We start from the raw sequence: 24,004 nt of genomic DNA, 5'->3' as shown, positions 1-24,004 counted from the left end.
TTAGGAGATTCATGGAAAACTGAGACACCTCATGTCCTGCTAACTTAGTTTTATGTCTTCCAGTTAGAAATGACCACTCCCAAAGTGGTCCCTTTAAAGAAAGATGTGTGTGGTATTTATTTTAGATATTAGAAGGAATTCCACCGCTTATAATCAGAATAATTTTTGTTCTGCTTTGTTTTTATTTTAAGTGCACCATCTGAATCTGCATTGTATTCGTTTATATAATTATCTCGAAGCCTAAACTCAGAGGTTTTTCAAATGAAAGTGCATGTTATTAGTAGGTTCCAGGAACTCAGAGTAGTACATCTTTAGAGGTGTCTGCCATGGGTAGAAATAAACATTTGAGTTGGGCACCAAATTTTCACTTGGCGGCATTTTCTGGTATTAATTTCCTGCATGAGTTTCTGACACTATATGTGTTGTAATACTCAATCACAGTTTGCACAAACAGAATTTTATTATATCCACAGAGCCTTCTGTGTATTTTCATCCATAGTTTCAAAATACTTTACCCTAGAACTTGGTAAAATTGTTTCAGCATTTATGTGTATGCTATTGATTTTCTTAATCAATACATCATATTCATATGAGTAATATTCAACAAGTCATATTCATAGAAGCATAGAATTGCCTGGGTTGGAGGGGACCTTTCAGATCATCAAGTCCAGCCATCAACCTAACTCTGACAAAACCCATCACTAAACCATATCTCTAAGCACTATGTCTACCCGTCTTTGAAATACCTCCAGGGATGGTGACTCAACCACTTCCCCTGTCAGCCTGTGCCAATGCTTAATAACCCTTTCAGTGTGAAAATTTTTCCTAATATCCAGTCTAAACCTCCCCTGGCACAACTTGAGGCCATTTCTTCTTGTCCTATTGCCTGTTATTTGGGAGAAGAGACCGACCCCCACCTCACTACAACCTCCTTTCAGGTAGTTGTAGAGAGTGATAAGGTCTCCCCTCAGCCTCCTTTTCTCCAGGCTAAACAACTCCAGTTCCCTCAGACGTTCCTCATAAGGCTTGTACTCCAGACCCCTCACCAGCTTTGTTGCCCTTCTCTGGACCCACTCCAGCCCCTCAATGTCTTTTTTTGTGGTGAGGGGCCCAAAACTGGACACAGTACTCGAGGTGAGGCCTCTCTAGTGCCGAATCCAGGTGGATGATCACTTCCCTGGTCCTGCTGGCCACACTATTCCTGATGCAGGCCAGGATGCTGTTGGCCTTCTTGACCACCTGGGCACACTGCTGGCTCATATTCAGTCAGCAGTCAGTCAACACCCCCAGATCCTTTTCCGTTGGGCAGTTCTCCAGCCACTCTTCCTCAAGCCTGTAGTGCTGCATGGGGTAGTTGTAACCCAAGTGCAGGACCCGGCATTTGGCCTTGTTGAACCTCATACCATTGGCCTCAGCCTGTCCTGATCCCTCTGCAAAACCTTCCTACCCTCAAGCAGATCAACACTGCCACCCAACTCGGTGTCGTCTGCAAACTTACTGAGGGTGCACTCGATCCCCGCGTCCAGCTCATTGATGAAGATATTAAAGAGAACTGGCCCCAATACCGAGCCCTGAGGGACACCACTTGCGACTGGCCACCAACTGGATTTAATTTGAGTAACTCCGTATTCAAGTTATAATATATATGTATATACATACGTATATATACACACGTGTGTGTGTGTTTGTCTGTATAATAATTTGAGGGGGGGAATATTAAGAAATTTGCATAAAGGGGGAGGGCTTCTCTGAATGCAAGCTCTGAGACAACAGAACTAGTTTCAAATCAATGTAGCCAGGTAAGTATGCAGAGAAAAAATAAGTCAGCATAGTAAGTTGAATATAACGATGCTGAAAAGGCCTTTACAAGTAATTATACTATGTAATTTCATTTTTGGCACAACGAGGTGGGGAGAGGAAGTTGAAGTTAATGCTTGTTCCCTCCAAGATCTCTCTTCTCTGAATCAACGTGCTCTTTTGTAGAAGCCACTATCTACACACCAAGAACTGCTGAGATTCGCTTGTGCTGTTCACCTCTTAACCACAGCCATCAGTACTAGTGCTTAACTTTTTAAACTTTCCGGTCTGCAGTGCTATATGGCCAAAAAAAAAAAATCTGATTAGAAAAACACAAATTCTAGTGGTAAAAACTGTTAGATGATTCAATTGTAGTTTATCCTGAATGTTGTGAATGAAATGGAACGTGATTAAGCAGTATGCACAAATATTAAGTATTAGTCTGAAAAAGTTGCAGATCAGTACTGCTCAACACAAGTGTTAGGAAATTACTCTCTCCTTGAGGGAAAAAAAAAGAAAACACGCAATGCAGTTAGATTAGGAGTGCAGATTATTTTTCCTGCTAAGAATAAAAACATTTTCATCAAAGTTTCTCTGCGTTAAGAATGGTATATCACATTTGACTCCCTATGAAATGCAATGATTTATGGTTCATGTGATATTTAAATTGGAAGACTATGAGGGAGAGAGAACAATTTTTTGACATAACTCTTCCATATAGTCAATAAAGAATTACCTTAAGTCTAAACCTAAAACAGCAAACGAAATGGAGCAATTTAACAATGTAGGTTGCACAGTACAAAGTCTGTGTCGTGTTTCCACATTAACATCTTTGTTTCATGGGTACTTTTTGTCAGCGAAGTATGATAGAGTTGATTACTGTGCTGCACAATTGCTTTGGAAAGAATATATAAAAACTTTTTATTGTTGGAGTCTCTCAAAAGACTAAAATCTTCCTTCTGCAGGCTCCCAAGTTTAACTTCATGTTGGTGAAGTTGCACCATTCAAAGATGTGGGCTTGTAGTCTTTAAATCACAAAGTTGCTCAGTGGTTGTTGTTTAGAAACAGGTGAAATGAAAGTACATTTAACATTTGAACATAGAAACCATTGTTACCTTTTTCCTTTTGACATACGTGAGGACATTATAAAAGAAAACTGATAGCTGTATAAATGATAGTGCTATAGGAACCTGTTATCCCTGCACTTTGCCTATGAGAAGAGATTTCACATCCTGTTTGGTTTGTTTTTTTTTTTTTTCCTGAATATGTATGTATGGTTTCATGGGAAAGATCAGGATCTCATTAGGATGTAATCTTTAGAAATACTGTGTTAGGCTTCTTAGCTTTCTGCTCTTTTATCCATTATTCCAAAGTCTCTGTGAAGGAAAGTGATGCCTTTTCCCCTGCTTTTGAAAGGAACTATGTGAACGTTTTACCTTCAGTTTTTCCTTGCGTTTGCCAGCCTGCAGTCTACTGATAGATTTTTGTAGCCAATTAATATATTTAAATTGGTGTTGCTGATTTGTCAGCTGCTGTTCCCCAGCCTTGATGGGAAAAATAGACAGATGGATGGGGGAGGGGATTGCTTTGTCAGGATTAATTTAGAGCATAAAGAATACGTTAAATTGACAGCATTGCCAACTGAAGTCGTCTTATGGCCTGCGTCCTTGCAGTGTTCACTGTTCCTTCTTCTGCCTCTTCCCCAGCTCAGGCCTAGCAGTAAGTTCTGTGTTTGCTTTTCATCTTTGTTATTACTCTCCTTGATTACATTGCACCTAATAAATGTAAAGCTGCTGATTCTTTTTGACAGCTTTTTTTTTAGTGCCTGTTAACCTAAAGTACTAATTTGGAAATATTTTCCAGGCACAGCTTGCAAGACAAATGTAGACCAACTGGTGGCGGTGATGGTTGTTGTTACTGGTTTTTGTAATTAACTGTGGCTGCTGGGAGCCCAAAATAAAACTTTGAAGTCTTAGCCATTATGTAAAAGACAGAGCGGCGCAACTATTTGTGGCATCTGGGACTATTGATTTACTGCAGCCCGCCAGTGTTGGAGGGGCGTGCTGCTACGTCAGCCGCGCGCTCTATTGTTTCAATGGCTGTGGCCTTTGTGTTTGATCCCTGTCGGCGCTTGCGTCAGTGATGCATATCATCGCCCTGTGTGATGTCAAAGTGTGGGTGTTCGGTTATGGAGCCATAGTTAACCTAATGTGCTGCAGTAAATCCTGAATGCTATTTCCTCCTGGGGATAACAGTGATTCATCGCCGTTCACATTAGACTAATGCTAAGTATAGCAGCGTTCATGAGCCGCAGTATCCACATAGATTAGTATCAAAGTCACTGCAGCTTTCTAAACGCGACGCCAGAAAGTGTTTGTTTGCATCCAGATCTGTTTGTGCGCCTCCTTTCTTAGGTGTAAACTGATTAGCAGTTCAGCTAAAGGTAAATCCTGTGGAGGGCCTGGGCTGGAGTAATCCTTTGTAACTTAATTATGTTAATTAACGTAAAAGCTTTCCGCTAAAGAACTTGGATCGCACCAGCCAATGACGAGCGGTAGGCCGGAATGGCGGAGGAAGCCACCCTCACGGGGGATGTCGCCGCCCGAAAACCCTCCTCGCCCTCTCCTTGAAGCCCGGGGGCCGCTTTGTGCCCGGGGGGTTGCCCGCCGGCCCGCGTCCCCGGCCCGGGCAGGGCGGAGCGGGCCGCGGGGCGGAGCGGAGCGGAGCGGGCAGCCGCGCACCTGAGGGAGCCGCCCCCGCCCCGCCTGCCGCCCAGCAGCCGCCCGGCCCCGGCCCCGGCCCCGGCCCGCTGCCCGGCCCGAAATGAGCGGTAAGGCCTGCTCGCTGAAACACAACGGCGGGGCGCGGCACCGCGGCGGACGGGGGAGAGCTGCGGCGGCTGGAAATAAAATAAAAACGCGGGGGAAATCCGAGAGCCGCCACAGCCGGCCATGAGCGGGCTCCGGAGGGGAGGGGGCAGGGTGGCCGGCCCGAGGGGGGAGGGGGGCTGCGGTGTCCCCGTCACGGCGAAGGGAGCGGGCGGGCTGCGGGCTGGGAGGCCATGGCGAGCCCGGGTTTTATAAGAGCGGGGCGATGGGCGGTTACTGCCCCGGAAGAGCATCGTCTGCCGGGCTGGGAGCTCCGCCGCCCGCCTCAACATGGAGCGGTGCGGAGCGGTTGAAATGAAAAGAAATAGCGTATCTAATTAGGGAAGGCGGTGGCGGTGTCCTCAGATTGTCAGGAGTTACGGTGTTGGCGGCGCCACGACCCTAGCGATTACACAGCGCTTAATTGTGCTGGGCGTTTGTGGTCGCTGTAATGAGGTTTTTGCAGCCTGCTCGAACAGGCGTGTTGGGGAACTTCACCTGCTGTCGCCGGGGCCGGGGGGAAGAAGGTATTCCTCTCGTTCTTGGGATTTTTTATGTTTTTCCCGTTTCAGGACGCATATTCCAAGTTTTATGTGATCTTCGATAGGCACCTTGATTTTTTTTTTTTATTATTATTATTTTTAAAACTTAGAACAAAATTCTTCCCTAGACACTTTACAAGTTTTCCCTTTCGTAGTAGTGACATAGCGAATTTCAGGACAACAATAAACTGAGAGTGTGGTGAAACATCTCTTTCTTGAGTTCAGTTGAATTAAATAAACCATTACTGTGTTTGATTCATTTTTCAAGAATAAAGTGCAAAACATAGCTACGTGTTTGTTTTGTCTCCCACAATACTATTCCTCTTCTAATACAACAAAACTTGCATACCTGAAAGTGTATAGAAGGTTCGAGACCTCCCCTTACAACAGTCAAGTCATCAACATCCATAATGTAGTGATTTGGATGAAGTCAATTCCATTTATGTGCAATATAGAAAATCAGATGTTTGCTTAACACAAATTCCTGGCGCTGTTGTTTGATGGTGCTTTATAATCGGTCTCACCTCATGGTAAAACATACTGTCTTTGTCATGTACCAGCCTAGCCAATACCTAGAAGTATGAAAATTCCTCTTGCAGTGTATTTCACTGAAGTAGAGTCAAGATCTTCACATTAGTTGTTTTTAAAAGGAAAAAAATAATAATATTTTACAGTATATTAGCATTTTATCTTTAGATACAGGAAAGCTGTTTTAATTTTTGCAGGTAGTAATATGCTTTCTGTCAAGAAATCAATAATTTCACTGTGAAGACCCTATGTTCATTCAAATATATAAAGTCTGCCAACTTTTTTTCTGTGCTTTTCATTTTCATGAATGTTCCTTTGCAATCAAACTTCATTCCACAGCCACTTTGAAATCCAATCAGAAGTAAATTAGAGTTCACCCTTATGTCTTGAATATTAAAAATATATTTTCATTAATTGTGGAACTGTAAAGTGCCAAAGATGGGATGCAAATTTTCAAACTACTAATCTAACACTGCAATAATTTTTCAGGTCCATACATTGCCTTTATGTCTTTATTTTTGTGGCTGCTAGATTATGGGTATACTGAGAATGGCTTTGTGGATCAACCTTTGTACTTGATTGGAGATAACTGCTTTTCTTTTGTTTGTTAGAGAGATTAAAGCACTAAATAAGTGAGCTTTAAAAAGATTGTTAAACAATATTCTTTAGATGTTTAAAGTAAAACAAAACAAAAAAGCCAAACACAGAAGTACCTGTCAGTTCGCAAAGAAGTAGGCTGGTTTTGTTAGAGTTCCTTCTTTCCCTGAAGACATTGAGTTTGCCGTAGAAAGTTCAAGTAACTGTGGTCTTAGTTCTCAATTTACCTGAAATTTAAATAGTTTAAAATTGTGAGTTTAGTAGAAGTGTTGGTCTTTTGTATTCATTATGGAAAAACTACAAGAAAGCAATACAAAATGCAAGCTCTGTAAAATTCACCCTCTGATGTAAGAATTCAAACCATTATTTGGTTGAATTGCAACTTACAATAAATATGCTTCCATTACTGTTGACCTGTTTTTTGTTTGCTGTAAGCTAATGTTCTAAAGCACTTTTTCAGCTTTTGTTTTGCTGGTTTTCACTTCACTTTCATTTATTTTTAGAAAGAAAATATATCTATATTCTCCTGAATATATCTATATTTTCCTGAATACGAGGTATTCTCCTGAATATCTCATATTCAGGAGAAACTTTTGTGGGAACGTTTTTGAGTTTCAGCTGAGCAAAAAGACCTGAAGAAGGTTCAGTTCTCAGTTTATAATTTACTGTAGTCCTCATATTCTTTGCTGTTACACAAGTCAGTTAATCTCTCAATTAAGACCTTGTTCTTAAAAAGTCTCTTCCCCCTTCCCCCAGCTGTGGGTTGACCCTTCATCGATAATAAAGCTGTGATTCTTTTTAGGTAGTACATTTCAAAACTTCTGTATCTTGTGAAGAAGTCCCTATGTATCAAGTTGGATTACATGCTGCTTTTTTAAAGATTGCTTTTTGTTCCTTTTCCCAGCTCTTGGCATTCGGATATAGTTATCTGTATTTTTCCGTCAAGTTCATACTTAGCAGAATGAGGTATGCTAATCTTATATACCATACTTTAAAATTACTTGGTATTTTCCATTTGCAGATCTTAACTGAGTTTACAAAACATTAATGTGGAACTATGAGCGCCCTTTCAGAAGTATTGAAACTTCACTAAGAATTGGATCGGTGCTTTTGGTAGCCTCACTACTACACTGAATTGGAAATTTGGAGAATGTGGCCTGGAGTGTCTGAATCTCAACCCTATGCACTTGCCACAGAACCTGGTCGGATTATATTGTGTTTAATTATTAAAGAAAAACTGAAACTTCGGCGATTGTCGCCTTGTGTATTTTAAACACAAGAATATAAGGATGTCTGTAGGTGGTCCCTCTTGAAGCCTGAGCCAATGTGCTTGCTCTGATTAAAGGGGAGAGCATAACGATAGGGCAGGCACACACAAATAACTTCCTTGTTTCTAGCTTCCTGAACCAAAAGTAATACTTGTATTTTTTACGGCTCTTAACGGATTACCTCTCTCAATTTGTTCAATTTCTTCTGAACCTAACCTTTAGTTTCCACAATGTTCTTAAAGCAAGGAGTTCCACAATTTAGCTGTGCCTTTCATGAGAAATTCCTTTATCTGTTTTAAACCTTTTACCTGGTGATCTAATTTAATCTCTGGGTCTTGCACGTGAGAAACTGTAAATGATCTGTCTTCCCATTTTTAGGCAGTTTGTAGGCGGGTTGTTTTTTTTTTTAATAGGTCTTTTACTATTCCTCTGCTGCCAGTCTTTTTACATTTTAACCATCTTCAGATGGAAGAATCCCGGTCTCTTTAATCTTTCCTTATAAACAGGTAGAAAGCTACTGTAAACTTCTCCTTTTTTTTTTTTTGTCCTTTTCTAGTTCTGTGTGGGTTTTTTGAAAGGTGTATGACCTTGCACATAGCACTCAAGCTACTGAGGTACCACATGGATTTATAGCATAGTGTAATAATGTTTTCTGCTTGTTCTCTGTTCTGTTAGTAATGATTTTTAATGTTCTTGTTCTTTCTGCAAATGCCACTGAACAACAATCAGCTGGTATTTCCTTAGAAATATATGTAGTAACTCCACAGTCTGTTTATTTACAGCTAATTTATGGCTTATGGTTGTAAATAAATACCTCTGGTTTTGTCCAGGTGCATTACTTTGCACTTACAGACACTTTCTTCTTCTTTTTTATCATCTGGTCATTGAGCACTGTGAGATCTTTTGCAGCTCTCTGAGACCATACCAAAGATTTGTCACCTCGCTGTTCATTTCCTTTTCCAAAAGATTTGTTAATACATTGGACAGGTTCTTCTTTGCTTGCCTGTGGGACACCTTTGGTCACTTTGGGCACTTTGAAAGCCGATCAATTACTACTTCTCTTTGTTTCCTGTTCTCAAGCAGGTGAGTTATTCATGAGAAGCCCTTTTCCCACTTTAACCAAAGGCAGCATTACTTCTTTAAGAGTTTTTGAGAGAGATTGTCAAAAGCTTTTTGAAAATCTGAGTATGTCATAGCGTCCCTGTGCTCTTTGAAGGTATCAGATTTTCCAGGCAGTACTTTATCTACAAATGCCTCCATAACGCCTCCCCATTGTGTCATATTTACCTAAGTGTCTGCGAACTCTGTTCTTTCCGGTTTGCATGGTACAAGGATCATCGTGGTATCACAACTTTTCCCATTAGTAGGAGTAGACTTACTGGTTAGTATCCCATTTGCCACCTCCCAGTCATCTGGTACTGAGACCACTTTAGGTGATAAGACCATAGTAACAGAGCAGCAATTTTGTAAGTGATTTCCTTTACAGCTCATAACTGAATACTCTCTGGTTTCACCAGTTTGTTTCAAATACTTTTTTTGTTGGTTTTGGTTTCTGTTTTAAAGTCACGTCTGTTGTCTTTTCATCTTGGGACAATTCTTTTGACTTGTCACCTGTCAAGAAATTTTGACATAAGGTCTTCTGTGAGCTTACTGACAGAGAAGGGAAAAATATCAGCTGGTGAATTTTTTTTTATTTTGTTTCTGGGGTTTTTTTCTAACTGTTTCTTAAGTTTCTAAGAATGCCCTTTGCTATAATTTTATCTGTACAGTTCATTGCCTTTGTTTATCCATGTTATCTTGTATATTTTTCACAGAGACTTTGCAGTTCAGTATGTTCTTTGAACTTTAAATGCTGCTGTACTGAATATTTCTGTAACCCATTCAGGTCCTGCTCAGGTTCCAATGATGTCCCCAAATGGTTCAGTGCCTACTATTTATGTGCCTCCTGGATATGCCCCACAGGTATGTCTCTTCATTTGATTCTTATTTTATTTCTTTTCGTGCAAGTTACAGGAGTAGAGCTTGAATAGCTAATTCAATAAATTGATGTGTGAAGTTTCAGAGTCACTGTGGTCAGGGGGAGATGAGGGGAGATGTCCTGTAGTATCTCTGTGATGGGAGACTTGTCATGTGGTCTTTGTGCTTGTTTAGTTATATATTAACTACTTACATGACAATAACAAGCACAGTTCCTTGTTGACTTCAGGATCATAGTGTACTCAATGCTCTCTGAACATAAAATACAATCATGACCCAAATAGCTCATTGTGCAGGACGTGAATTCTGGGTTAGTGGATGTTCTCTCTTGGCACCAATATAATTTTATGTATATACATAGCTCATGTTGGAAAGTTCCCTGCAGGTAAGCAGTAAAACAGATCAATTAGAAAAAGTGTAGCAAACAGTGTGGAAAAAATGGCAGCTGTCCACTGGGGATATATTATCACATAATACATGTTTCTACAGCTTATCTTAAAACAGGGCTCTGATTTTCTCACAGCTGCGCAATTCCTAATTTAGGTACCTGAAAATTAAGTGTGAGCTAGATAACCTGGACATTCTTTAAAGCAGATTAAAAGAATGATTCCTCTCAGCTATTTTGGACACCTGTATTATAACGAGATGTGTGGCTTTTTACATGGTGTCTCTTTCTTTCCCTCAACTATAAAACAAGCCTAGGGGTCAGTAGGTCAGACCTGGAAGGTAGAGCAGATGAATACCACCCGCCATAATGTAGGTCTTTCCCATGATGTTCTGTTGTTGTGACCGGCCTACCTCCGACTCAGTGTGCACCCCATGGTGTACACTCAGAAGAGATTACAACACATAAAATGCAATCAAAAAACCTGCAGTGTCCAGCAGATGTTGGACTAATTATCTGCACTGCATGAAAAATTGTCCTCTAGCAAAAGAAAAGGCTGTTGGGTTGGCCAGACTAATACATGGCATCTGTGTGGTTTTACCTTTCATCTGTTGAAAGCTGGCTGATAAGTTGATTAATGTATCCTTCATAGCATAGTTGAGTTCCCAAACAGGCAGAAGAAATGTGAATTAAAAATAATCAGAAAAGTCCATTTATCTTTAGGTCACCGTAAAAAGTTTTGATTCCTATTAGAATTCATTTTTAAAGAACTGGAAGAATTTTTGAGATAACTGAAATGCAAAATTTTACCATACTTAATTTCAATTGATGAAGTACTGAATGTTTAAAAAGTTGTGTAGCCTGTGACAATCTGAGTAATCTTTATGAAATTCATTTATCCTTCCTTTGAGGCCAGCTTGCAGCAGACAAGCTGAAGGCCTGGGCCTTGCTGGGGCAGGCTCGTTAGCCTTTCACTGGAGCTTGTTAGTTAAAGCAGGTGTGGTGCTAACACAGCTCTCTGACTTTGGAACTAAAGGTGTCTCCCATCTATCCAGCTCAGAATACAGGTGGAATGAGCTCATATCTGCTGTTTTCATCTGAGTAGAAGTATCATAGTCCAGGAAAACCTGTAGTTTGTAAGGCGTCTGAAGTATTTACTGCTGACAAAACATACCAGCTGTTGTGGTTTATGATGGAAGTTCCTGTTACAAGCCAGAAGATTTGATAGTAGTCTTGCAAACAGGAAAGTCTTAACACTATCGAGCTAAGAGTTATCCCAGATTTAATGCAGTCCCAGAAAAGTAACTTACATGGTTTCTTCAGGTATAGTATATTTTTAAATGTCAGCAACTGCAGGTTTTGAGAGAAAATGGAAACCAGGTAAATGTCTAAAGCCATCAGCCTGGAAGAACAACTTCAGCATAACCATCTTTTGTCTATCTGTTTTCATTTAGTTTTACTGTACCTCTGCTTGCTTCAATTCCTATTTGACAGTGATGCAGCATACTGTCCTCTGTTGGAAGTTTGGGATTACTACAGAATAAAGCATATTTATTTTTCTTATATCACATAAATAAAAAGTGATTCATAAGTCGATTTACTTCTCCCTTCCTCTCCTTTTGGAACTGTAGTTCTAAAACTCTGAAAGAAAATACATATCACAGAATGGTTTGGGTTGGAAGGGACCTTAAAGATCACCTAGTTCCAACCCCCCTGCCATGGGCAGGGACACCTCCCACTAGACCAGGCTGCCCAAAGCCCTGTCCAACCTGGCCCCCCCAAGGGATGGGGCATCCACAGCTTCTCTAGGCAGCCTGTTCCAGTGCCTCACCACCCTCACCGTAAAGAATTTCTTCCTAATATCTAATTTAAATCCACCCCCTTCTAGTTTAAAACCGTTACCCCTCATCCTATAACTACGGTCTCTGATAAAGAGTCCCTCCCCATCTCTCCTGTAGGCCCCCTTTAGGTACTGGAAGTCTGCTATAAGGCCTCCCCGGAGCCTTCTCTTCTCCATCTCATCTTTATTCATCCTCTCCAAGCTGTCTGTAATGAGTTTCTAGTGGTGTTTGGTTGGTTCACTCAACCAAGCAGGCCTGTGCCAGAACTATGTGTTTTGCTAGCACAATTAGGATAATAGATAACTTGTTTCTTTTTAAACTTAAGATGATACACTTGACATGGTGCACTTACTGCTTTTTGGAGGGTTTTTATCTATGTAGTTGCATGGTAGAGGCTTACAGTTGAGTTGATGTTTGATTTGGAGACATAGTTACAAACTTGTCAAACTTTTCATTTTACACTATTAAACTTAAGGTCCTTGCTGCTATGAATCGAGTATCGTATTTCTGAGTTACTGAGGCTATTAGCAGACCCAAGAAAACAAATAAATTATAAACTAAGTAGCCTGGGTTTTATGGAAGCTGCTTCCTGTATAGTCTGAATCTGCTCATAAATTCATGATGAATTGCAAGGTTTTTTGTGTAAGCAAAAAGGACTTAAATAATTAAAACTGTGTTTCAGCGTTTAGAGAATTTTATTGGACAGCAGAAGTTCTAGTCGTATTTAGTGCTGTTAATATATCCTGCCTTTAGATGCCACACAGCTATGGTTGCACAGATGTGAAGAGTGTTGTCTTTAGTGAAATTACTCTTTCCCAATAAGGGACAATTTCCATATACTGAAAATAGTCAGCCCATTTTTTAGAGTATGTATGTATTTTAAAGCTGTGTTTACTTAGGTCATTTATATTCATTTCCAGCTCTCTGTTTATGTAAGTAAGGTGGGATCAGCTCCATTGCGTACATACTTTTATGTCTTCTGAATGTTATTGCATATGCATGGAGATCTTCATTCTACCATTACACCAGAAGCATACAGATGCATCTACGTAACTGTCTTTCTCAGTACAGTAGTGAAGTTTTGAAATAATTTCCTAGACCAACCTCACTTACCTCGCATTAGTTCAGCTAGCAGTGTAATTTTAGGGTGTACAAATTAGAATGCTGTCAGAGAAAACAAAAGCAGAAGCTGTGTTCCAGAGGTACCAGATGCACACCAGTCCCTAATGGGGACATGGTAAAACCAATGATTGATCCCTCAAGCTGCTTTCTGTCGTGGACTTGGTCACCAGGGCATGGGACTAAATCTAGCCAAGCATAATCCCTTAAGCTTAAACAGTAGAGTTGAAAGCAGCTTAGTGCTAAGTGCTTTGATATATTGATCTGCTCCTGTTGCACCAGGTTACCTATTGCTGTATGTGTGTATGTCTCCACCTCATTTCAAATGTCATTGAAAACTTACGTCATAGGGTTGCCTTGTCCCCTGCTTTTGAATGTAGCCATGATATTCCAGATTCCTTTCTTCTTCTCCTCCTTTTCTGTATAAATGTTTCATCCAAGAACTTAGATTGCAGTCCCTGCTGTGGCATTATTTTACAGCATTTTACTAGGAAGTGGAGAACAATTTATTCATCAGCATCACAGACGCTAAAGTACTGTCACCATGATACGTACAAGGCAAATTATGCCAAGATCATCTCTAGATGTTACCAACAGTCATCTATTTTTGTGAATTTACCACCAGTCATACAAACATCCAGAGAGGGTCATGATGGCAGTCTTCCCTGTCTGTGATACGCTTCAGGGAGGAATCCCTGTTTCTGGTCCTGTTGATGACTGACCCTCGTTTAGCGAAGAGCATTTTCTGCATCGGTACTTTGTGCCTGCCCTCCACCAGACCCCTACACCCACCAAACCACTTCTAGGGAGCAATCTAGTTGTTGTACTGTAGAACCAACCATAGGATCAGTGTCGCGTACAAGCAATGTGAATGAGGGCGGAAACAGGACCCTGGGGAGAAGCGAAGGCTCATGCCATAGGTGTACCTCGTTGTTTATAAGATGTTGTCAGTGTCAGATTTTTTTAACAGTATTTTTCCCCGTCACATTGAGAAATTATTGGCATTATTGCAGTTAATACACTTTAAAAGAATATAAATTGCTCTTTAATAGTCGTGGGTTTTCTTAGGCTCTTGTGTTTCCGTTTTCTCAAATTTAAGGGTTTTACCATGACTAGTTTTGCTTATAGAAACATACCTTTCAGACTGTCATTCCAAGCACATTCATTCTTTTGCGTGTTACTAAGCATTTCTTTTTTTTGGTACGTGGTGTCTCTCCCTGTACAGGTTATTGAGGACAACGGTGTTCGAAGGGTTGTGGTGGTCCCCCAGGCTCCAGAATTTCATCCTGGTGGTCACGCAGTGATACACAGGCCTCCGCATCCCCCACTGCCTGGCTTCCTTCCTCTTCCAGCCATGATACCCCCTCCACCACGTCATATATACTCACCTGTGACCGGAGCCGGTGATATGGCAACGCAGTACATTCCACAGTACCACACCTCTCAAGTATACGGCGATATGGGTAAGTAGCTTATCCAATATTGCAAGTTCTATCAAAGGAAATAGTGCTCTACATGTTTCCAGCATCTGTTGTGCTGATGTATGGGCTTTATCAAGGAAGTTATAGCTTGAATGACAGCTATACACAAAAGTTTAATGAGGGTGCCATTCTTGTTTTTAATGAAGTTTATTATTCTAGAAGAAGTTATTTTCGTCAGTTTGACTTGTCTATTCAGTGATCCATTAAGCATGTCCAGGAAAGCAATGCAGGAAGTGTTTGTAGTGATTCAGTTGATATCTTCCCCTGAGATTAAATGTTTAAATCCATACCTGAGCACTGTTCTGAGGTCTCATGTCTTGCAGGTATCCTGTTTGAAGCATGAAACAGCAGTTCTTAGTATTGATTATGAAAAAAAAGATAGCTGTTTTTCATAAAACTGTATGCATTTAGTCTAGTGCCTGTATTGAGGACCCACTTGAGTAAAAATCAGTTGGTGCCACCAACCTAAACTTAATATTGTAGTTGAAGTTGTCCTTGGTAGTGCTATTGACATCTGCCTTTAATACTGTTTAGCGGCAAAGCATACATGTCTGCTAACTCAGGGGCTGCATTCTTAGATTAATATTTACATTTCTGGTAGACTTGCTTTTCTTTAGATAAACTTCTGCTATAAAGCAGGTCCTGACCTTGAAAGACAATAGTGCCAGGTTGCTGTTTCTAGAGGGAGAAGCTAGAAGCTATGGAGGGGGAGACTAAACGTAACTTTGTCATGTCGCTACGTGCGTAGATTCTCAGTGTTCTGTGCTGCTACTACTAAAATCATCTAAAAATGTCCTCCATGTAGTCAATGTGCTTAAATAGTCATGTTGTAAAAAGCCATCAGCTAAGAATATACTAATGTCTTGATCTTGGTGGAATTCTTAGTGTTTCTGTATTCTTAAATTGTACTTTATTTGTTCTTTGTGCTACTTTGATAACAGTTCGTTTTTAGATGCTCTTTGGGTGCTTATTTATAAGTTTTTATTAATTTCTTGGTTTCCTGTAGATGGCAGTTGTTTGCTTTTAGTTTGTTAAAGTAAGAGATTGGAGTATGATAATTAACTGCATAAAAGATAAAGGATAGTTCTTAATGGAATAGCATTTTTTAGATTTCTGCTGCTCGGTTATATCCCTTTAAATATGAATTTAATGATAATTGCTAAACTGCTAATATAACAAAAAATTATAAAGTGGGATTCTTTGGTTTTGCTTTGTTTTAAATATATATGGAAGATGCTTTTGGATTTAGGGAATTAAGAGGATTAGGGATGCTTTGATTTGTTACATATTTGCTACAGATTCCATAATTACGGACCACTGACTTTGGCTTTCAGAAGTCAAAGCCCACAGTTAGGCTCTTACATGAGGAATCTGAATTTAAGAGGGGGGATGGAAACCCAGAAGCACTTAGACCGTGGTAGTTCTCTAACAAGACCACCTAAGTCTCTAATGGTAGTGAAGATCAAATTTCTAAATAGTCACAGCTTATCTAGTAGTGCTCTGTCAAATTTTCAGGGAATTAAGCTGACCTAAAAAACCCAGAAACTGAAAAGTTCTCTAGTTTTGTGATTTTATCCTTCTTGAAAGGAAGTTTTCATTTGATCTTGTTTTCTATACTTCCTAGCACATAAGGAATAACAAATAATGAACTTCATTCTTCAGACCAAGTGATCCACCTTACCTGAAAATGAACAAATTCTATTCTAGTTTTGAAGGATGTATTTTTTTCAAAGCTTTCATCATTTATCATAGATAGGGTTACGCTAAGGAAAGAGTTGGTGCCATGTGGTGCACTATTTTAAAGTCGTGAGTCAGTAAGCTGTTTCTAAGCTGTTGTGGTTTAACCCCAGCCTCCAAATACATGCCACTCACAGCCACTTGCTCACTGTGCCCCCCCTGCAGTGGGATGGGGAGGAGAATGGGGAAAAAAAAAGAAAAACTCATGGGTTGAGATAAAGACAGTTTAATAGGACAGCAAAGGAAGAGAGAACAATAAGAATAATAACAGAACATACAAAGCAAGTGATGCACAATACAGTTGCTCACTACCCACTGACCAATGCCCATCCCATCCCCGAGCAGCGATCACCCCTTCCCCCGGCCAACTCCCCCCGGGTTTGTGTACTGAGCATGACGTCATGTGGTATGGAATATCCCTTTGGCTGGTTTGGGTCAGCTGTACTGGTTATGCTCCCTCCCAGCTACTGGTGCACCTCGTTGCTGGCAGAGCATGGGAAGCTGAAAAGTCCTTGACTTAGTATAAGCATTACTTAGCAACAACTAAAACACCAGCGTGTTATCAACATTATTTTCATACTAAATCAAAACCACAGCGCTATACCAGCTACTAGGAATAAAATTAACTATCCCCGCTGAAACCAGGACAGAGGCATGAAGGTGAAAATGGATAAAAATATTAGAATTGGATAGAAAAGTTCACTAATCTGCAATTTACTTTTTTTCATTAGGCTAGTACTGACTTTTTTCCAAAGCCACGTTTTGACTTAGAGATGGGACTTTGGTGATACAGCAGCAATGCCTTGGGTTACTGTGTACAGGTATAATGTACTTACAAGACCTAGCCATACTGCCTTCAACCTTTTAATGTCTTTCAGTTGCCCTATGCTTTTTTGGTTTTTTTTCCAGCTGATTTCTGCTGAAGCACCATTAAAGTAAGAGCTCTAGTTGCATTCCAAAACCTAAAACTTCTGTATTTTTTATTCAGCATAAGAGCAAACCTCCTCCCATGTAAGCACATTTTTTCTGTGCTGACTTTGTCCTGTACCTTACAGCTCAAGGAAGATTATAGAAACATTTTAAGAATAATTTTTAAGTAGGAAAAAGATACAGGAAGGAAAGATTATACTTTCTCCCCTAACATGTTGTTAATGTCCAATTAGTTCGTATCAGTTTACCTGCTGGACACTTCAGTTTTCCAACAGAAACAGAGGTGTAATTTTGCACACAAGCGTGCAGCTAATGCACATAGCATAGCATTTTTAAATAGATTTTTAATTACATTCTGTTCTTAGTGATTCTTTTTAATTTTTTTCTTGTTTACTTTCATTTAGATACTCTGCCTGCTCATGGAAGATCCAACTTTAGAGACGAAAGGTCTAGTAAAACATATGAAAGGTTACAAAAAAAATTAAAAGATCGACATGGAACTCAGAAGGATAAGTTAAACAGTCCTCCGTCGTCTCCTCAGAAATGTCCATCTCCTACAAGTGAACATAATGGACTTACAAAAGGACAGGATGCAGCTGGTATAAGCCCAGGTTCTACCAAAAGCAAGTCTTTGGTTAAAGGAAAAAGCAATTCTCAGCCAGATGCAGAAGTAGAAGGTAAGTGTTAATAAAGATAATATATATATACATTATGTGACACCAGTGTCTGGCTGAGCATAGCGTTTCTAGGTAGAAAACCACACTTTGACAATCTTGGAGTTGGGTAGTAGCCCGTAATTACCCTGACTTATATAGAACGGAGTTAAGGGCGATCAGCCTGCTCATCACACTGGAACGATGGGCCTAAGAGAACAAAACTACTGACATGCAAGTCTCCACGTAGATTTGAGCAAATCTTATTAGTCATACTTCATAACACTGTTCAAAGAAATATCTGTGCTTTGTCCAAAGTTATTGGTGCTTACATTCTAAGGAATTGCTGAATATTGATGGCCTGCTTGATATTGCAGAAAACATGGAAAGAACCAGGCGTCTGATACAGGAAATGTACATTCAGCTTGTTAAAGAGAAGTATTTTGTAAAAGAGATGCTGCTGTGTTACACAAAATTCACATAACACCTGTCCCTACCAACTCATTATTGAAAGGCCTTTGTAGAAAAAGACTGGTCCTCACACACTAGTCTGTGTGAGTTCATGTTTTCTAAGACACTACCACAGGGAGTGTATTTATTATTAATACCTTTATTTCACTGGAAAGCCTGCGATCTCATAAATGGACTGAATTCACTCAGTCTTGGTCATACAGTTGTTGAATGTGATGATGTGTCACTATGCAACTTTCAGGTCACTGTCATGGCACTTCAGATTCAGAACATAACGTCAAAGACTTGCCGTCAGCCGAGTGCAATTTTCTCAGAATAGGGAGCTGTAACTAGTGATGCTGAGGGAAATAAACCGTGACTTTCTCAACTCACTGAAGTTTGCTTTGAGGTGATTATTCTGTGCCACTGTGTATTCGATTGCTGTAAACCAAAAGGAATGCAAAGAAAGTATATCTAAGCAAGACCAGGAAATCTCAACCTACAGGAGCTGTTTAAAAACGTGTCGATGATACGCTGTGAAAGCTTAGTACCAAGGGACACACCTTGGAGATACAACCTGAATTCAGAAGTTGGGAAGAGCTGCTCCAAACTTGAATGAATGCTTGCCGCTATAGTTCCAGTTTGGCATTTGTCGTGGCTTCAGTTTACTTTCGGTTCGTTGGTGTTTACCTGTGAGCTAACTTTACCAAGGCACAGGTGATGAAACGTAGTGTTGCTTACATATGTTATGAAAATTATGTTAACGGTTCCTTAGAAGTATTCCATATGAAAAATGGAAACTTTTCAAAATTATTTAATTAAGGAGACATTTGGGAAAATTATGTACTATGACTTAAACTTGTAATAACAAATAGAAGTCAGAAATGCATTTAATTAGTTTAATTTGACCTGTGTTTTTTAAAGGCTTTGTTTTTTCTTTTATTTTTCATTTTTCATTTTAGTTTAAGGCAGTGAATTAAAAATGCCTGTCCACAGCTTCAAAACTGAGCAGCCTATTCACTTTCACTATTGAAATAATAAAATTTTAATATTGGGGGGATGAAAGTACATAAAACACTTTCTATATACTTTATAAACCTCAACTGTACCTTCAGCTGAAACAGAAGACCTTAGATTCTTTGCCTGAGATGTAACTGAAGGCTAAGCTGAGGTTTGCCCTTGCAATTGGGGGAGGCCAGCAGTGTTACCAGTAGTCTTCCAGCTGATGTGCAGTAACATTTAAACTACTGTAACTTGACTGCGTCTACATCCAAAGAGGAATCTATAGGAAATATCTCAGCCAAGAGTTTAAGTTCTCCGGAGCAGTAGTTTGTTTAAAGTTATACATTAATAAAAGATAACCAGGCTTTCTGTATTCCATAAATCATAGGACAGGTTTAGATATAGTTTTAGATTAACAACTTCTTTGGGAGGTTTTTTTTTTGGTTTTATTTTGCCCTAGATGAATTCAAGTTGGCAAGGTGTTCTATTTTATAAATACTTTAGTCTATGTGCAATTGTTGACTTTTAAGAGCTATTTCACTGTAAAGTCACTGAACGATATTCATGGGTAATTTTTGTTTGTTTTGATTTTGTTTTTTAAGAAAAGGATGAAGAAACAAAAGCACTTGAAGCACTTCTTTCTAATATAGCCAAGCCAGTGGTAAGTAAATTAAGCTTTCCATAAAATCAGAATGTATCTGTTGCTATTTTACACAGTTACACCTCCTTTTCTCTCTCCAAGTTTGAAGGATCTTTAACTTCCCTCACTAAAGAAAACTCGCTTAACTTCTAGTCACTGAAATGTAAATGACCAAAGTAATTTTTAGTATATTAACATTTATGAAGCTAAAATTGTCTTGATATGTATTATGTGTAATTCTCCTTGGCCACTCTATGAAATCTCAATATTAACATAGTTATAAAAAATATATATAGAAAGAGCTTGTAACGTTGCCAGTAAGGTAATGGTGATGCTTAACATAAGATGATGCTAAACATCATCTCTTACTGTAAAATGTGTTCTCAATTTCCTGTAATATTGTTTAGTTTTAACTGTCCAGGCAACAATTTTACACACCGGATATCTGTAGCCATGAGAGATACCTGGCAAGGTTTTGGAAACCTGACCAAAAATGAGGGTTTGGAAAACCTTATTTGAGAAGTAAAGAACAATTGTGACAGATTTCTCTTTAAGAGTCTCTGGCACGTCCAGGAAAGAGAGACATAAAATTTGTCAAGGCAGGTGACTGTCAACAGTGGGCTTCTGACTTTACCTGCTTGAAAAGTTTGAAGAGCAAGCTGTTTGTTATTTTTACAAGCAGACTGATAACGAAAGGGTGATAGTCTTGTTGGTAAGACTCAGAGTGGTGGGGATAGTGGGCAGTAGTAGCAAGAGACTGAAACCACCCGAGGAAGGTGAAGATTGGTGAGACAAGGATACCAGAACTTTATTGAGAGACTAAAGGGCTGAAGTCTGGGGTGGAGTAAACAAGGAATACAGACTGGAATGAGGAACCGTTGATTAGGACCAGACTTCAAGAAGCTGGAGAAGAAGGGTCAGAAGGGGTTATGGCTGTAAGAAATTAATGTAAGTCTACATCTGATAGCACTGATTTTTATCCAGGACCTGGAATGTAATCCAGCTTTCCCACGTCTCATCTTTCTTCCGACAGCAAGCCCCTGCAAAGTCCTACCAGCAGAGATTTTGTTTTGCTGCCTGTTGTTTCACTGCCCAGCTATGCATCTCCTCTCCACAGATGTTAGCAAACACCTGCTGCTATCACTCTGTTAGATCCAGCAGTAGAGACTTGTGCAGTGAATCTGAAGGGTCCAGGCTTGCTGTAGGATGGAGCCAGAAAGAATTACAGAGAGTCATTTGCTATTAAAATATATATATTAAAAATATGTAAAAATATATAAAATATAAATAACTTATATACACACACATTCTAGGAAAATATGCATCAAAATACTGTTTAAGAATTCTATTCCATTCTCAAAGCGAAGCAGGAAAGATTTCTTACTCATGCTGGTCCATTGTGTTCAAGATTAGAATAGCCTTTTGTTTGTTTTTTTGGGTTTTTTTAACACAGTTAAGATGCTGTTCTTTCTGTATGGTCCCTGCTGTTCACTGCACAAAACATACCTACTTCGGGAATGGATCAGGGCTGTGTAGCTAAAAGGGACTGGTGTCTTTGACCCCTTTTGACTCTTGAGTCATGAGAGTCTGTCCCAGTAAGGGAACACGTGCCTAGTTTAGCTACATACTGCACCAGAATGGATGCAGAAACAACTTTTGCTGCAGGATAAGCTTGCTGCAAGATAGTGCTGTTACTGGGGCATGCTGGACAACAGCGTTCTCAGGAGCTCTGAAATCACGAGTGCCTGCTGTGCCCTTCTTAACTTCATGAGAATGTGGATGATCCTTTCTACCCGGACTAGAGGTCAGGGGATCAGTTCTCTAGATGTATGGACAGTCCTCTGCTAGTGGTCAGGGCATACGGGATGCCATCCAAGTCTGAGGCATCCAGTCAGTGGCCACATTGCCAAGGGAGATGACAACTCTGAGCTTCCTGGGGTGGTTAGAGTGAGACTGTGAGAAGTATGATCAACAGGTGGTGTCTTCTGCTATGTTGCTAATGACATATGAAAAAGCAATGGAGTGCCAGTACTGTCTTTTTTTCTTTCACTTCCTTCCACCCTCAACACTCAACCATCCACGCCTTTTAGGCAAGCACGCTATTTCCCCTCCCCACCATGTCCTCACTTGTGTGTAGCTGTGTGCCTACAAGTCATCTCTTTTCAGACCTCAGAAGACATCACAGGCTTAGGCAGTAGTAGTCTGCTACAGACTAGACAGTGTACACAAGGCAAAAAGCCAAACTTCCAGCGCTTGAGAGGCTTATGCTTGGTGAAGGCAAGGGATTGTCAGAGCTGTGGGTGGGTGGAAGACTGGCTGATGTTACAGCTTGGGGAGGTGTGACATGATAAGACAAAGTGAGGCTGTGTTACCTACTCAGGCCTTGCAGCATCAGAATCAACCCTCCCACCGTTTCTCCAAGAAAACATTTCCTCACCCTCCCACAAGTGAACCAGGACATGGTGGTGTTTTTTGCACCTTCTGTTTGTAGTTCTTGTCAGAAATATTCCTGCAGATTTTTGATTAATGTTTTGCTCGAAGCACTCACTGTGGGAATTGTGCCATGATGCTGCTCTTGATGGATCATCTATGCCCTCTTCCCTGGTTGAACGTCAGCGCTGGCACAGGCAGTACTGGATACTGGCTGTGGTGGTGTTCAGATGATGATACAGGTGCCGTCCAGTACAGTGTCCATTGCACCATATCCTGCTCCAGAAAGCCCAGAGTAGTGCTGAAGGCTGTGACCTGTCCTGGACTGTCCCATGTCTCAATGCCCAGTTCCAGGACATGCACATCTAAATCAGGTGGTGGGCTCCACGGTGTGCTTTCATTCACACATCTCTTTCAGTTCCGTGCAGTATGGGGCACATCAGCGTTGCTGCCTCTAGACTCCCATTACATGTTTTTATGAACATGTTCTCATTTTCTTAAATTTTTGCCTGTATGGATCTCCCATCCTTTCATATGTGGCAGTGTTAAGTTCGTAATGTGGCACTGCCACCAGGTGACCCTTGTACTTAGGGTCTTCTTCTTGAACTTTCTGTACCCAGATGTAAGTTGGGGTGGTTCTGCAGATTGTACCATGGTGAGTCCTCAGCATTTGAGCAGGGTCTCAACCAGTTGTCATGTCCATTAACCAAATAACAAAGCAAGCAGAAGAGAAGACAAGGGGACCTGAAAAGACAAAAGCAAAATGAAGAATGGAGCAGAAAGCTGAGTATTTAATAAGGAGAGGCAGTAGGAACTCAGAATTTGAGGGTTGGTTATATAGCTTGTAATTCCCTCAGTAGGGCATAATGTTTTGTGGTTCGTGCATGTTCTGTGTATGCTTGGGGGCTTCTGGAACGTGATGCGTCTCACTCACCAGTTAAGTGCCTTGTGTTGCTGTCTGAATGCAACCCAGTTTGCACATGCTAAAACTGCTCTTTTGTTTGACCCAAATGGCATGTGTAGTATAGTTAATGAGGACACTCACTTTTTCGAGCTGAACTGCTAATGAAGACGTGCCCACCTCTTAGTTTCCTCAGTGCTGGGGCCCGACTCAAATATTGTACTCTGCTTTGCAGAAGCACACAGTGCTCATAGCTGCGACAAAAATCAATTGCAGCTCCTTGAATAAGCATACAAAGTAATAAGTAATGCCAAGTTTTCCGAAAAAGTCACTCCTGAGCGTGTCAGGGCACCTAAGAATAGTGGATTCTTCTGATCTTAATTATTTTTTCTTCAAAAATACTTTTTTCCTCCTTATATCACGGAGAGTTTTTTAATATATGCTAGTGTTCCGTGCTTGAGAACTGACATGAATTTCTGAAACTTTAGTAACTCTTTTCCGTAATAGCGCTCTGACTAGTGTTAAAGAAGTCAAGTATTGGGGTATTATTGAACATCAAGGATAAAGGACAATATTGCATAATTGCTTTTTAAGCAATTGGTAATTACTGTCATATGTTTGCATCGTGTGAAGCTGGAATTTCGTTTTAAAATTGTACATGCTGATGTAATCTAAGACTGCTATACTGTATATATACAATAGAGAAAAGTTTTTTACAGGAAATCTTCATTTTAGCAATTCTTCATCTTTTAATACTTTGCTTTTGTCCCTTATTAATAGTTTTGTAAGGAAGAATATAGCTGGACCTAGACTTGTCTTTAAGAATCATTCTCTTAGCTGGAAGCTGAATCTGAAAAGC

The 24,004-nt window shown here is 40.2% G+C and overlaps 1 protein-coding gene across 10 annotated transcripts in view; it reads left to right on the top strand.

The window, feature by feature from the left end:
- Window positions 1–24,004, top strand: part of FNDC3A (fibronectin type III domain containing 3A) — a 123,226-nt gene that overhangs the window by 58,048 nt on the left and 41,174 nt on the right. For 9 of the 10 annotated variants that reach the window (XM_063334337.1, XM_063334347.1, XM_063334359.1 and 6 more), the window contains 4 exons: window positions 9,485–9,561; window positions 14,147–14,384; window positions 17,474–17,746; window positions 19,777–19,835. In XM_063334337.1, coding sequence (XP_063190407.1) covers window positions 9,485–9,561; window positions 14,147–14,384; window positions 17,474–17,746; window positions 19,777–19,835 — 647 coding nt within the window. Of the gene's footprint in view, window positions 1–4,539; window positions 4,628–9,484; window positions 9,562–14,146; window positions 14,385–17,473; window positions 17,747–19,776; window positions 19,836–24,004 lie in introns of those variants that run through there. The other variant, XM_063334392.1, reaches the window with a different exon arrangement.

The sequence above is a fragment of the Chroicocephalus ridibundus genome, chromosome 1, assembly GCF_963924245.1.
Source record: "Chroicocephalus ridibundus chromosome 1, bChrRid1.1, whole genome shotgun sequence".
Classification (NCBI taxonomy): domain Eukaryota; kingdom Metazoa; phylum Chordata; class Aves; order Charadriiformes; family Laridae; genus Chroicocephalus; species Chroicocephalus ridibundus.
This window is presented reverse-complemented; position numbering and strand designations above follow the sequence as displayed.